Raw genomic sequence first — 16,638 nt, 5'->3', positions numbered from 1 at the left:
CATATTGGTAGTCATTGCCCCATAACGGCGTCCACGATCATGTGACAATGTCCATATCTCCAAATCCTCCTTCCTTAGATATGAGTACGGCTTCTTTTTCTCTGTACTAGGATCCTTACTGAACTTGAGTTCAGCTTCCTTAAGGCAATCCAATATTTTATCAAGTTTGCGAGCTTGAGTAGCGTATCCTGCTTTCAAGGCTAGAGACTTTAAGAATGGGTCCTTAAATTGAGTGTTGAAGTTGCTAGCAACATGTCTAATGCAATATCGATGATATACCGATACATAATCATGGGGCCACTGTTCAATGGAAGATATGATAGCTCTATGTCGGTCAAATATTATGCAAATGCCGGAATCGGGTACCACATGTTGTATTGCTTTCCGCAAGCAAGATAAAAACCATCCCCAACTGGCCCCCGTCTCATCATCCACAACCGCAAAGGCAAATGGAAAAATCTCATTGTTAGCATCAGTAGCCATTGCAATCAACAACTTTCCTTTATATTTTCCATAAAGATGAGTACCATCAATACTAATTACTGGCCTACAGTGTGCGAATCCAGCAATAGAAGGAGTGAAAGCCCAGAACACATACTTGAATATAATAGTACCTAGTGTGTTTCCGTTGATTGACCGATAAGACACTTGTGTACCCGAATCACTATCCTTATATGCCAATAACAACTTCTGTAACTTTTGGTACGACTCTTCCCAATTCCCATGTATGTTTGCAATGGCCTTTTGTTTTGCATCCCATATCTTGTAGTATGATATTTCGTGCTGAAACCTTTCCTTCATCAGGTTTTGGAGATCCTTTATTTTGTAAGTGTGATCTTCAAGTATATATGTATGAAGTTCTTGAGCAAGAAAATTTGAATCCATCATTCTACCATCTTTGTTCACCCCAACTGATGGACAAGTGTGAGGACCGTTGTATACTATGATGGCCCATAGTCTGTTAAGTTTCCGTTGCGAGAATGCTCGAACTTTCCATGCACATGACTCATTCATGCACTTCACACACAATCTTTGCTGGTTGGACCACTCAGTTGTATAACTCCTATTGTTGTCCATAAAGTACACTATTAATGCCTGCTTCAATGCCTCTTTATTAAAGAAAATCAACCCTTTGCTAAAATTCATTCCCCGTACCCAACTTGACGCAAATGGTATCTCAACATTTGAAGGATCAACTACATTATCCCAAGTGTTTGCATGAAATGACGGGGCATGAACTTCGTAGGTAGGGACTGTATTCGTAACATTCTGCACACCTATATGATCGCCTATATTATCATGAAACTCCATAGCATTATCATCATGATCATCCACAACATCATTATGAACATTGTCAACATTTTCATACTGATCAACATACTCATGGAAGTCGTCTCTTCCAATCATATCTTCATACTCATCTCTACCATGATCAACGTCGCCTTCGTCTTCCCCCCTTAGAGGTTGATAACTAGATCCACAAACATCCATTAGAGTTGGTGTCTCATGAGATGGTAGTGTATAACCCCCAACTGTGGTGCATGGGCTAAGAGTCGGATGACCATCCGCATGTAATAATTGTAATTCTTCCCCTTCACCACCCTCCAAAATTGTTTGTTGCACATCTTCACCGTCAAGTTCTGTACGAGGCTCCACACTTATATATAACTCGGCAGCTTTTAACTGAGGCGTCGAATCTATCCTGTCAAACATAATCCTAACATGCTTGTCTCTTTTTATTTCAATAGGTGTGAAGACAATGCGATCACTGAAAACTGCATGAGGAGAACGATATATAATTTTTATGTCATGGGACCAACGGTCCAAATCTAGCTCTTTCATAATTTTCTTTTTCAACTTCTTCAAATTGATCTCCCGTCCTTTTTTTAGCTGAATAATCTCTATCCTTTTACCAAGCCCTTCATACGTCACTCCATGAATCACATCACTATGGGGCTCCCCACCATAATATAGATATAAATCAATTGAACCCATTACAAACCTATTCAAAGTCAAATAAGTTTACTAAAAGTTAGTGACAAGTATAACACTTTTATCCAATATGAACTATAAAATATTATCTCCAAGCAAATATAAAGATAACATTGAAATTTTAATCAACCATAAACAATTGAAATTTTATTATCTCCAAGCAAATAGAAAATATAAACATTGTATGGTCCGCCAAGTAAAAATAACATTGTATGGTCCACCAAATATAACATTGGAGATAATATTTTTGAAATTTCCAAGCAAATTTTGTATGATTAACCAAGCACATATAAAATACTCTCTCCAAGCAAATAGAAATATTTGAATTTTTAATCTCAAGCAATTTTTTATATGGTCACTAACCCTTAAAAATTAAAATCTGTTACATTGCAAATAATCCATTACAAATAACAACACATTGCAAATAATAACATGTTAAAACACATTACAAACAACAACCCATTTCACAAAAAAAACTCATTACACATTGCAAAGAACCCATTACAAAGAACAAATAACAACCATTTACAAATACATAAAAAAATAAAAACACATTACAAGCAACTAATTACTTATAAACCATAAAAAGTGGTATGTGAAAAATATATATCTACAAATGAAAAATTAATTCACCAGGTCTAACCAAAAAAATTTTTGAAAAAGGTTTAGATATTTACCTAGTAGTTGAAGAATAATGAAGCTTTTAATTTTGTAGAGATAAATGAAAGTTTGCTTTGAAGTAAAAAAAAGAGAGTTTGGGCGTGGGAAAGAATGAAAGTTGCATTTGAGTTTAAAAAAAATGGCGTGGGAGAGAGCTTGTCTGTGTGTATTGTATTAGGCGTGGCAGAGAGCTATTTGTAATATATATTAGAGAGTAATGGGAAAGCTGAGACGGTTGGGTTAGTTGGTGGTGTTTAATTGGAGCTCGAGTTTTCCAGACTCGAGCTCCATGTTGCTAAAAAACTTTACCTACCAGGAACGAAGTTACTAAAAAAGTGTACCAACCAGGAACTGGAGTTTGAGAAACTCGAGTTCCAATTGGAACTCGAGTTTTCCAGACTCGAGCTCCAAGTTACTAAAAAACTTTACCCGCCAGGAACCAAGTCACTAAAAAAGTTTACCCACCAGGAACTCGAGTTTGGGAAACTCGAGTTCCATATGTTTTTTTTTTTTTTTAATTCCACGTTAAATTAATGTTGGTCGGACCGGGAGTCGGAAAGTTGAATATTGGGCTGAAACTCGAGTTTAGAAAACTCGAGTTCCAAAATCAGTCCAACTAACTAATTAGTTTGACGTGCATACTATTCACCAAAAAAATTTCTAAATTTAGTCTAAATAGCAAATTTTGCCTTAAAAACACAATGCTTTAAGGTTGGGCAAATTTGTTTTTATATATTTATTTATTTTTGTGTCGGTGTCCTTGTTTGTGAAGAAGACTGAGCAATATTGAATGATCAGTTCAAGTAAAATATTAGTAACAGTTAGGGTTTTTTTTTTTTTTTTTTTTTACCTTAATAAAACTGCATCTATTAATTGGGAAAAACGCTCAGCCAAAAACTACTAAAGTTACATAGTTAAGGTGCAGACGAACATTCTACATCTACAATGATAAACCCTTAACATGTCTAATAAAGTTATGAGTTACAAAATTATCTTGTCTATAAGTGTCAAATAAATTAACTACACGAGAGAACTCTGCAAGCATTAGCCCTCGGACGGCCAAATGCAGTGAACAACTCATTTTCACTCCTAAGAGCTTGTCAGGGGCGAAAAAGTTTCATTTCCAACAAATAAGATTTATGTTGGATAGGAGGGTCTAAATTGAAACTCAATGATGGGCTTGATGCACGGCCCAAAGGCTATCGGTGAAGATCCAAAGAGTCCACTATATTTTATGCGTTGGGCCTAGATTGGGACTGACAAGAGTAGCCTATAAACAATCCCTACAGTGGACACGTCAGCACAGTTAAAAAGCATATTGCAAGAAATGAGCTAGTAGTAAAGTGTTTATGCAGAAAACAGCCTAGCAGTAAGGTGTTTCTGCATAAAATAGCCCAACAGTAAAGTGTTTCTGCAGAAAATAGCCCAACAATAAAGTAAGATAAAACAGGATAAACTTCCAACTGTTAACTACTTTACAAACTAAGAAAAATATCCACATTTTCAAACTCATCATCCGTTAGCTCTGAAGAGGAGTCTTCTAATACAACAATATGAGGGAAAAATTCTATAGTAACAGTTACATCATAACCATTGATAGTAAAAGAATAAGTAAATATCATGGATTCCATTATGACAAATAATGAGGAAAACTTAGTATGAGATGAAGGGAGAGAGAGAGATCTCAGCTAGCGCAGCAAGATTATTATGGTGCCATGGCATGCTCGTGAATATATAGTGAGTAATGAGTAGAGAGAGTCATTTGTGAGTAATATGAGTAATGAGTGAGAGTGTATAGTAAGGCTGTTGGAGCTTTCTGCTGAGGGTAGATAAGTGTTTATGAGTAGAGCTATGAGAAGTGTTTGTGAGCTAAAAGTTGGGGAACTTAGTTCCTAAGCTTGAAACTAAGAACTCAATGACTTTTTCAGAGTTTAGAGAAAGTTTAAGCAGAGAGGTTAAGGAAGAATCTTTTCTGGTGTATGTTTGAGTGTATCTTGGTGTGTTAGTGTGTTGTTCTAGCATTAATGGAGAGTTCCATTTATATCAGGGTTTTTAGGGGGTCATTAGCAAATAATCTTTGCTAAATCTTTCTCAATCTTCAAAAATTCCTTAGAGAATCGTTCTTAGGTTTTTAGTTAAGGGTAGTAAGTTCAACTTTAAAAGGTTCTTGCTATTTTGGGTAATAACAGCTAGGTTTCTGGCTTAGCATTTAATGCTGATTAGCCTTGGCTGATGGGATTAAAGCATGATTTTAGGCTAATGATCTTGGTTATGCTACTGCTAGATCAGAGCTTCCTAAGGCAGGTTGTGTCACCCCAAGCTAGGTGTCAACCTTGGAGTCCTTGCTGGGAACTCTGTTGGGATCCACTTGGTGCCCTTCAAACCACATTTCCCTAAATTTCCCCATTTGGGGTTCATGTGCTTTGTCCATGAACCAGAGAATACACATTTTTAGTATGAAAATGAGCTGATTCCATGTTGTTTCAGGAGCTTTAATGGCCTGATAATGGCTGCTCTCGATTTTTGACCTACTGGGTTAGAGAAGAAAGAAGAGACAGCTAGCTGAAACTTTTCAACTTTCTATCACATCTATCTCAACTTTATGCCACATGAGAAATGATATGATTTTAGCTTGTGAAGGAAGGATTCATCCCTTGAGGGACACGTGTCCTCTTCTTATTTAATTTAGACAAGTTAGGACTTAATGGGAAAGGCTCCAGCTGTTTGTGCTAAGATTTGGCTAGTCACTTCAAGTAAGCTTTCAACTGCTAGATTCTGTGTATGGGCTGGGCTGGTCCAGCTGGGCTTTGTAGTCAAGCTTCCTTGGGCTTGGTTGTCCCTACAAAATGAATAGTTTTGTCAAAGGTGATATTCATGGGCTTTTATAAATCTTGTAAGAGAGGTATTTCTTGAGGGATGAATATTTATATTTCCCATGAGTGTGGGATTTGGTATATGTAAAAACAAGTGTCAAAATAATAATTGCATTTTGTAAATATGTGCCAAAATAGCATTTGGGCTTTGAGTGTAAAGTAATTATTTTTGCCAAAATAGATTTGGGCATTTGTAGGAATAGTTGCCAAAATACATTTGGGCTTTGTAGGAATAGTTACCAAATTATTATTTGGACTTTATAAAATAGTGTCAAATTAGTATTTGGGCTTTGCAAGATAAGTGCCAAATTAATATTTGGGTTTTATGAAAATAGTGCCAAATTATTATTTGGGCTTTGTAAAATGAGTGCCAAATTAGTATTTGGGCTTTATAAAATGATTTGAGATTTTGTAAAAAACATTGCTGTGTAGCAACGGGCTTTAGTAGAAGTGTCATGTAGCAATGGGCTTTAGAGATGCTGCATCGTAACAGGCTTTAAAAGTGCCGGATCGTACCAGACTTTAGAGGTGCCATGTAGCAACGGGTTTTAGAGATGCCGGGTTGTACCGGGTTTTAGAGGTGCCGTGTAGCAACGGGCTTTAAAGGTGCCGAATCATACTGGGCCTTAGAGGTGCCAGATCATATTGGGTTTTAGAGGTGCCGAATCGTACCGGACTTTAGAGATGCCAGATCTTACCGAACTTTAGAGGTGCCGTGTAGCAACAAGCTTAGTAAATGGTATTATTGGGCCCTTTTGGGCTTCGCCCACAAGTAAAATGATTTTGGGCTTTTTGTGGAGATAGTGTAATTTTGTGGCCTGATTTTGGTAGTAATGTGATAATTATTATTTGTGGAAAATCTAAGTTGGATAATATGGGTAATATCTGTGAGAGGGCCCAAGGTAATTTATGGGGCTTTATATAGGAAATATTCGTGGGAGCCCAATATCATGGAGAATATTTGAGTAATATGTGGGAAATATTTATGTGGGCTTAGAATAATTTATGGGCTTGTGTGGGTATCTTTTTGTGAGTGGGCTAATGAATTTAAGGTCCAAAAATTTGTACCTCAACAGAGGTTTACAAACAATTTCAGAATCACCCTCAAGTACAAAAGAGGAGATGCCACACTCACTAGAATCTAAGAGCTTGAACAATGCCAAACATTCTATAGTCGTAATCAAAGATGGAATGCCAATCTTTTTAGACATGTAAGCTAGCACCCGACCCAAGTGGTTTTAGCGATTGGTTTCAAGTAACCCCAATGCCGACCTCACTAGTTTCTTGGAAAACAACACCATCTTAGCTTAACTGGTATTTATCTTTTACAAAATAATAATAATAATAATAAGCAAAAAAATTACCCTTGAGAGAGTTGTATTATGTCAAGAGCCTTGTTGCTTAACTGGTATTTATTAGAGTTCCTAACATATTTAAATTCCTAGAGACAACAATACTAGTGCATAGGGCTATGCAAAAAAAAAAAAAAAAAAAAAAAAAAAAAAAAAAAAAAACCCATCTAACCCTTCAACTCACCCAACCCAATTTGTGCAGATCCATTAAGTGAGGTAAGTTGAGTTGGGCAGGTTAGACAACTAAATTAGTGAGTCAAGTTGGATAGTAGGTTGAGATATTTCTAACCCACCATAACCCTACCCATATATATACTTTGTCATGTTGCAAACTCTGGCTACCTCAGTTACCCACTCACTTTATTTCTCTCATCTTTTTCTCTTCCTTTTTAAATTTTCTTACTCACTTTTCTCTTCCCTAATATACTCTAGCTACTCTCTCTAAGATTTTGTTCTTGATCACTACATGTATTGGTCTAATTTTAGATTTTATGATGTTTTTCTTTTCGATGTGATAAAATTTCAATCATAAATTACAATCTTGTATTTTTAATTAAATTAATAAAAATTGTAATTTTTCTTTCTTTTTTACTTGAGGGAGAAAAAATGATTCAATTTATTTGAAACAAATTCATTTGATGAATGAGAATGATCTAGATAATCTCTTACTGTCCTATATAAAAGATAACAATTTTTATTGTCGTTATTGGATAATGATTTTTCTCAATTGTAGTGTGCATTGATGAAGAGGGGTTGGTGATTGTCGAGTCCTGAGATTTGAAGACACGCCTGAATCGAATTAAGGATTTCACTCGAATCAGTATGACCAATACGATGTCGACCAAAAGACACTGGGACAACAATTTGGCTTTTTCATAGGTCAAGACATTGCATTCAAAACTAAAATAACAGAAGAATGACATGTCCCGATTATTTGCATTATCACGGTTATAGAAGAAACATAACAAAAAATTTATTTTGTTTATTCGATAATTTTTTTATTATTTTTTAGGGTAAATTACGAGTTAGGTCATTAACTTTTATGAAAAACTACACTTTACCACCCTAAACTATGCACTAGATTACACTTTGCACCCTAAACTATCACATTTATCACACTTTGCACCCTAGTGTTATTTTTGTTGTTATATTTAACAGAATTTTGCTACAAATGAAAAGCACATACTTCTTGCTTAGGTGGAATAAAGTTAAAATACTGAAACACCCTTTCTCAAAATAAATTAAAACAAAACCCAAAATTTTCCACATCTTGCACTGCATTCAAGATTCAACAAAATACATTATAACTAACAAACAATTAAAAAATAGTACGATAAGCAGAACTTATCTCAAATGAGCCAAGATACAAATCTTGATCTACAATTCAAGATTTGTCGAATTATGCATTGACTTAATTCCCACATAAAATCAAAACTGTCTTCTTGAATCAAGGAAACACTCATTCCAAATATAATATGGCTTTAATCAGAGAAGATTCCAACTTTGACTACATATTTCCATATGAGTCTTCTATTTGCAAGCAAACAACCTAACACTTTTTTATAGATCATAAAAAATAAATAAAACAATTAATTTACTATTTATAAATGATTTGAAGGATACTGTAATATCATTAGTAGTAGAGTGAAATTCCTTCTCCATCGAAGGATCTTGCGCCATCTTGTCCTAGAATTCAAGCCACCATATCCATGACAGTTTGTTATTCAGAAAAGGACTTCTTTTTTAAGGCAAAGATAAACAAAAAAAAAAAAAAAAAATTGATTTAACCTGTCATTCCAACATATACATATTAGCAACCTAAGCGCCGGCCATCCCTCTGGGAATAGATCACATATGCCCTCATCTCGATTACCTAGAAAAAAATCCACCTCAATTAAAACCATGTGGTTCGTTTATGATCTAAAAACTTAAGGTCCTTGTTTCAAAAGATGAGAATTCAGTCATAAAATAAGTCTAATTTTCTTTGATTTTTCTATTCATATTCTCATACCACAAATGGAAATCTGAGAAAGAGTGAGGAAGAGAGGATGAAGGGCATTTTAGTCTTTCAAATTTGTTCTACCTATGCAAGAAGCATGTGTTTGTCACATGCAGCATGATTCTATTAAATATAACAGTAAAAATAACACCGGCATGCAAAGCGTGATACGTGTGATAGTTTAGGATGCAAAGTGTGCAGTTGGATAGTTTAGGGTGTAAAGTGTAATATAACGTATAGTTTAGAGTGATAAAGTTTAATTTCCCCTAACTTTTACACTAAATTTCAATTTGGTTCCTAATGTTTTACGTGTATCAATTTAGTCCATAACCATTTGGTAATGTGTCAAAGTAGTTATCACTGTTAAATACCTAGTAGAGGGCCCGCGCGATGAGCAGATATTGTTGTAAGCTACTATATGAAAATGTTAAGTAGAATGTTGAACATATGTTAAAAGTAATAACATTAAGTAACACCATTTTATCAATTCATAAAAATATTGCAGTAAATTTTCAATAAGAATTTCTCAATATACCAGAGACATATAGTAAAAGGTTATGTATTAAATCAATTTAATTTTTCATTAACATAACATTTATCCTGGGGGCGAGCAAAAGGCTAGGCTAAACATAAGGCTGGGCTGGGAAAGGTTCAGGGCTTTCTGGGATTATAGTCTATGTAGGTCCTGGTGAATAATGCAAGAGAACATGAGAAAATGAGAGACATAAAGAGAAAGAATAGAGGAGGATGGATTATAAAAATAAAGGTTAAAAACTTAATTAAAAATTAAAAGCGTTTAGTACATGTTGAACTTTTTTATTCACTTACTAGTTACCAGCATCACCATGGAATGTCACCATGGAGTGTCTATGGCTGGAACTATTTTGAAGCAAAACTTCTTTTCTTCTCCATAGCCTATTTCATTTTGCGTACCACTTGCAAACTCCTTGGTAAATTTCCACTTAACCTTTTTCTTTTTTTTTTGCTAAGATTTTGTTGAAGCCTTTGACATAAGAAAATGAGATGTATTTAAATTCCAATTTCTCAAGAGAAAAATACAATATAAATACAAAACAAAAAAAATGAAGGGAAAAAAATGATTTCACTAAAATAAAAGTCAAAGGAGAAAAGCTCTCATCTTCTTTCTCAATCTAAAGCAACAACACATATTTTAAAACAGATTTTAGGAATATCCGGCATAGAGCCTCCAAATTGTTAATTTTCCTTGAACACAAATAAAGGGAAATATTCAATGTTTGGTTTTGCTAAATATCTGGAAGTAATATAGACTTCTTGATATATTACAAACAGAGAAACATTTATATTATGTCAATTGGGCAAAGCATGGTGCATTCATCTCTTGAAAACATTTTTAACAAACAATATAAGCATTAACATACTAAAAATCTAATGAATCCCACTCTAATATAGAACAACATAACATTAAGCAAGTTAGCAAGTAACTAACAATACCTGACCTAACTCTTAAATGCATCCATATCAGAGTTCTCATGTAGAACCAAATCGAGCCTCTCAATTTGCACAACTATCAGATCTACTTATACATTATTTACCAATGGCAACTACAAAAGCACCGCAAATCAAAACCAATTTAAAAATAAAAAATAAAAAATAAACCACCATTTAAAAAATCTGAAGAAAATCAAAATTGTTGGTGTTTTTTTTTTTTCTTTTTCTTTTCTTTCTATTTGAAGAGTAAAAATTCAAGTGGATCAAACCTTATGCTCTAATGATATTCAAATACTATCAATCTTCATGATAATGCACAGTGAACAGTAAGAAATGTATTGTAATGGAAGACTATTAACAAGATGAAGGTTTACATTAATTATTTACCAACTTCAGTTTATAAATCAAAGACCAACAAAAGCATAGTATTCCCACAATTAAATTAACTAAAAAAAAAAAAACCAAAAACCAATATTTATAATCCCTCTTCGTAACCGATTGCTACCTATACAATGGATTAATTAAAAAGATGAATCTTACCTTAAATACTGGCTAAATTAAGAAAACAAACCCACTGCTTTCCTGATCGCTCCTAAGAGCCGATTCTTAGATATGACAAATGAGAACAACTACCACAAAGAGGAATTGTACCAATAAACAAAAGTTGATGCTAGTGATTTATAGAACATATGGTTCATGTGTCCTTGACTGGTTTAGAAAATTGAAGGTTAGCTGTGAAAATTCCAAGGGACAACTAAAGGTTAAGAAGAGTATTAAGTGAGGAAGATAGTAGTAAATTTAATAATAGTGAAATGAATTTACTTTGAAAGTCCAAAGCATTGATAAGAAGCATTGAACGTGAGTAATTGGTTATTAATTCCAAGCTAGTGACAATTTAATGTTAGCCAATTGGATTTGATGGGGGAGATGAAGAGTTGAGAGAAGGAGGGAGGAAAGTCAATAGAAAGACTATTGCAAAGGATGTGCCATTTGGCAGAACCTCATGCACTCCCGCATGAGGTCTCTGCTTATATATATATATATATATATATATATATATATTGATTGATGGAAAATGCTGACATGGCTAACAGTGAAAATAAAAAATTATTTTTATGCCTTATCAGATGACACATTTACTGCCACATGGAGCAAAAATTTTAATTAAACATTTGTTGGAATATCAACTATAATTTGGTTGAGTAATTTTAAGTATTTATTTGTAGACCCACTATATAATCCTTGTTAACTGACGAGGGAATGCATGTTCTACAAATCTATTTTTTGTGATTGAATTATTCAAATGGATATTCAATTGGAACGGAAATCACAGGTGGCCTCGGTGGGTCTTCAAATGGGTGTGATTCGCACGATAAAGGCACATGAGTCTTCAAAATCACAGGTGGTCTTCTTCTTTGATTGCATAAATATCTGAAGAATCCAAATAGGTTGCTTATGAATATGCGCCTTCTAATGTATTACAGATTTTGCTAGTTTGCTCGGTTAATTGGATTTGAATGGGTGGCTATAATCAAAATGTTTGAGACTAAATCGACACATTTAAAACATTAGGAATTGAATTGACATTTAGTATAAAAGTTAGAGACCAAACTTGTAATTTACCCTAATTTATATTTGGAGAGAGAGGTTTTATTTTTATTTAATATTACGATAGTTTAACTTAAAATTGTGGGATTTAAAATACTACGTTGAAGCCAAATCCTGGTCAAAAGTATGAAACCCAAACACAGGGTTATAGACTTATAGTCTTCATGAAGAATGTTGAAAAATTCTCTCAATGGATAACAATTCATGTCTAAAAGTTATAGACAAAACTACATTATTAATCCTTGAAATTTACCTTATGAGCATAATTGATCTTTTAAGTTTCAAATTAGCGCTATTGGTCCCTTAAGCTTAAAAAATTAGCAATTTTAGTATTTTTTTTTAGCTACCGTTAATGGTAATGCCTATGTGGCTAACAATACATTGACATAGAATCTTTTTAATTTATGTGGCATTTCTTCTTCTCCTTTTTTTTTTTTTTTCTTTTTAATATTAGTCTTTTTGTTTAGTGATAGTGTTAATTCCTTTTTCTCATCATCGGTATCACTTCAAGCTCTAATCTTCAGTCACTTGCACTTAGACTAGCACCAGAGAGAAAAAGGAGATGATGATGATAATGAAGAAATAATGGCTTTCTTAGAAGCCAATGAATAGTGGCCATTATGAATTACAAAGAATTTCTCTCGTTTGTCCATAAATAAAATCTGCCTTCACCTGCAAACCAAGCTACAAAAACTTTGTTCCTTCCTCTCTCTTTTTCTTTTTTTTTAATCTAAGCTCCTCCTTTGTTCACAATCTATCACCCCCAAAAGATCCAAATCTTAATAATAAAATAAAAGAATTTCATGGTTCAAAAAACCATAAAAACATCCAAAAGAAAGAAAGATCTGGGGAGTTTTTGGTAGAACATTGCTTGAGATGGACAGTCCAGCTTACCTAGGTGGGTGGTCATTGAAGAGATGTCGACAATGAAAATTGGTTTTTTTTTTTTTTTTCAAAATGTTTTGGTGTTTTACTTTTTTATTTTAAATATGAATAGATTCTTAACTTAAAAATGACTTTTAAGTTTTTTTTTTTTTTTTCAAAATAGCTTATGTGTCATAGTTACATGTTTGTGGAGATCTTGTAGTAAAAGTGTAAATCTTGAAATTGTTTTAGCATTTTAATATATATATATATATAATAATAATAATAAATAAATAAATAAAAGCCACATCAATTAAAAACAAGATATAGTTTCGATTAATTTCTTTGGAAGTCATAGAATACACCATATTAGTTTTTATACAATATACTAGCTTAAGGAAGCTTAGATAATTTGAGAAGAATGAAGTTGAGGGGAAAAAACCCAGATAATATTGACTAGGTTTACATTCATGATTTCAAGATGGGGAAGATAATGTACATTTGTAGCCATAAATTTTGGGAATAGAATTTTATTTTTGAAGATAAATAACATTGATAAATCAGATTGTCAATAAGTAGAAAGTGAAGGCAACACAGAATTAGTTATTTCATCCCGATTGTTAATTTCTTATATTCTACAGTGGCTGCTTTTAATTTGTTAGAAAGCAGTCCTTACAAAAGCCTCTTTTTGGCTTTGGACAGCATCTCATGCATCCAACGCATGCATCAAATGATCTTCTACAAGCATAGTAGTAAGATAACTCATTTCTACTTACCATTTGAGAGAGAAGCATGGTTGCTAGTTGTATACCCGTCACAAAGAATCAACAGTTTATAGGCAAAACAAAATTTTGATTGTGAATCTGACTCCAAAACTAGTACTCATTAAGTTATGACCAATAAAATGAGATTATGTTAGCACGTATGTTTCGCGGTGACACTCACCAAAAAAAAGTATGTTTTAAAGTGTCATGCCATATTAGAGAATGGGCACAACATTTCTCACAAAAATTCAATTTACAAATAATAGCCATTGTCCCCAACGAGCTCTATTTCTTTTTAATAATTTTTTTAGATTTCTACATCAAAAGCAACACTTTCATGCCTAGAACAAACCCAGAGATAACATAAGATTGTAACAGATTCAATTTATTCAAAGTACATAGATAACAAAGCTTTCTAGCAGCTGAATACAATACCACAAAACAAATTAGTTATCAATATGAACTTAAAAAAGATGACTACCTTGCTAGAAACTCCAACTTACTAATTTTCTGATTGAGATGAGATGTTTAGCCCATCAAGTAAAACTAGGCTCTCCACAAAATTAGCAGTGTAAATCATACATGCAGGCTCTGGAATTCTAAGAATTTCCTCATTTAAACTCTCAGGGTCAAATGCAAGGCTCTGAGTGTGGCCAAACTTCTTAATCAGAAGTTCCCCATTGATGGTGCAGCCAAAAAGGCGTTGAACATTTCCCATCGCCATCGGTACACTTCTTTTAGTCCAAGACTCGACCACACCATACTCCTTCATCACCCATATGTGGCATATGTTACTATTCTCAGCTACACCTTCACCAAAAACAATCAAAGCAAGCGATCCCTTGAACACTGCAAGATATTCGGCAGACACAGAAACTCCATTCAAGTAATTTGGAGGCAGCAATATCTTACGGAATCTCTCGTCATTGAGATCAAAGGACAAAATGAAATTATGATCCCGAGAATATGCTATAGAGTGCAAAGCTCCATTAAAGAATAAACAGATTGACGATTCAATAAAATCAACTGATTCATTAGATCCAGTCCCACAAAATGACTCCACCGATATCACAACCCTTCTCCACGAATCCGTACTCAATGTGTAAATCTCAGCCTCAGCAGGCGGAACTTTTACTCTACGATAGGTACGAAAAAACACAAATCTCAGAATCTTGTAGTCATTGTTTTGCAAATGATAGCCAAAACCAAAAGCAGCATTATCGCAAGGGCCAATCAAGGGAGTAGCTAGAAGCCTCTTAAACTTTCTAATACTTGGATTCCACAAATATAATACGTGACTAAATTCTACGGCATAATTAGCTAGGCAGATAATGCCATTAGAGAAACCAACCAAGTACTCATCATAAGAAGGAAATTCAAACCTAGAAATCTCCGTCGATGTGCGGTCGGTATTGCAAACAAACGTACACAAATAATCGCAAGATGAATATTGACCAATTCTATGTGGATTACATAACAGACAACCATTGGATAATAAGTTTGCTCGTTCTAAGTGTTTGGTAATGAAATCGGAGTCGGTGATTGTGCAGTACCAAGATCTGGAAACGCACCTGAATCGGATTAAGGATTTCACTGGCAGCCGAGTCAGGATGTCGTAGACGAGGTCGTCAGGGAGACGGTGGGACAACAGTACAGATCGATACATGGGTGGTTTGATTAAGATCGACTGGTATTCAACCAGATTTGGGTTTCTGAATTCTAATTTATGCGGCGAAGAATAGATCGATAAGGGTTTTATTTAGATAGTTTTTCTCATTGACCTAATAAGCCCCCCTTTTTTAATTAATTTACCCAAATTAAAATTTTATTTAAAAATCAAAACAAAACCAAACCCCATTATAAACTAGCATCATCACATATGCTAGTTTAACTAAAACTCAGAAACTCATAGGTTAAGTTAACTCAGCTAATAAAGTCTTTCATTGTTGTATAAGAAATTTGAGATCCAATTCCCACCTTTACTAAAAACTGATTAGTGTCTTGTTCTAATGATAAAGAGTTATTATCAGAAGCAGATGCCAGAGGTTGAAACTCTAAAAATAAAAAAATAAACTTAGGAACTTTTTTAAAAATAGCAAATTACTCTTTCAACTTGTTTGTGTGCAATAATGCTCTTTTTATTTATTTATTTATTTTGGTTTAATGTTGTAATGTTTAAAACTGATATATAAATAACTTTTTTTTTTTTTAAGAAATAAGTATGATAACGTGAAATAAAGTTTAAAAATGAGATAGAAACAATATTCTAAGTTATACAATTATAAGATTCTAAAGTAAGATTTACAAGTAAACTATAGTATTAAGTTATACAATTATAAGATTCTTCTTCTTCTTTTTTTATAAGAAGATTGAAATTTTCATTAAATCATTGGAAAGACATTACATCATAGATAAGGGCTTGCTCTATAACACAAGGAATCTCTTCAATCCAAACTAAAATATTATCAATCCTCTTGGCATATTTTGCTAAAAGATGGGTTGGCTTGTTCCCTTGATGGCTTACATGTGTGAAGGCTATGTGATGAAAATCTGTAAACACATCTTGTATACCCACAATTACTGCATCCACTGATGGAGGAGGTGAGGCCAACTCATTCAAAGCGCATTGCACAATTAAGGAGTCTCCCTCAATCAACACATCCCTTATACCCATATCCTTTGCAAGCTTAATGCCCATTTCAAATGCCTTGGCTTCTGCTTCCACAGGTCCGAATAGTGCATTTATCTTCTTGCACAAAGCTGCCTTGACTTTCCCTTCCATATCCCTTATGACCACCCCTATTCCCACGACCTTTAGCTCTGCAAAAACTACCCCATCAACATTTGCCTTGAACGTCTGTCCCTGGGGTGGAACCCATCTGACCAGTTGGATGCTAGAATTCCTTACAACCTCCTCCAATCTGTTCGCAGCATAAAATTCTTCTAAATACTGTGTTGCCCCTCGAACCAGCTCCAATCTCATTTTCTGTTTCCCACCTTGGCGGATTTCATTCCTATTACCCCATAAGGCCAACGCACAAGTCACCACCTTTGCT

The 16,638-nt window shown here is 34.1% G+C and overlaps 1 protein-coding gene across 1 annotated transcript; it reads right to left on the bottom strand.

Annotated features, from left to right (window-relative positions):
• Nucleotides 1–14,084: 14,084 nt before the first annotated feature.
• On the bottom strand, nt 14,085–15,248 carry LOC115951517 (F-box/kelch-repeat protein At3g23880-like). Its single transcript, XM_031068700.1, has one exon. It carries the CDS (start codon nt 15,246–15,248, stop codon nt 14,085–14,087), a length of 1,164 nt encoding a protein of 387 aa, XP_030924560.1.
• Nucleotides 15,249–16,638: the final 1,390 nt, after the last annotated feature.

Source organism: Quercus lobata, chromosome 7 (genome assembly GCF_001633185.2).
Source record: "Quercus lobata isolate SW786 chromosome 7, ValleyOak3.0 Primary Assembly, whole genome shotgun sequence".
In the NCBI taxonomy this organism is placed as follows: Eukaryota; Viridiplantae; Streptophyta; class Magnoliopsida; order Fagales; family Fagaceae; genus Quercus; species Quercus lobata.
The sequence above is the reverse complement of the archived record's forward strand: the minus strand, read 5'-3'. Positions and strand labels throughout refer to the sequence as shown.

Excerpts from the sequence above, each read along its gene's own strand:
- LOC115951517 (XM_031068700.1), bottom strand. The coding sequence starts at position 15,248 with ATGTATCGATCTGTACTGTTGTCCCACCGTCTCCCTGACGACCTCGTC.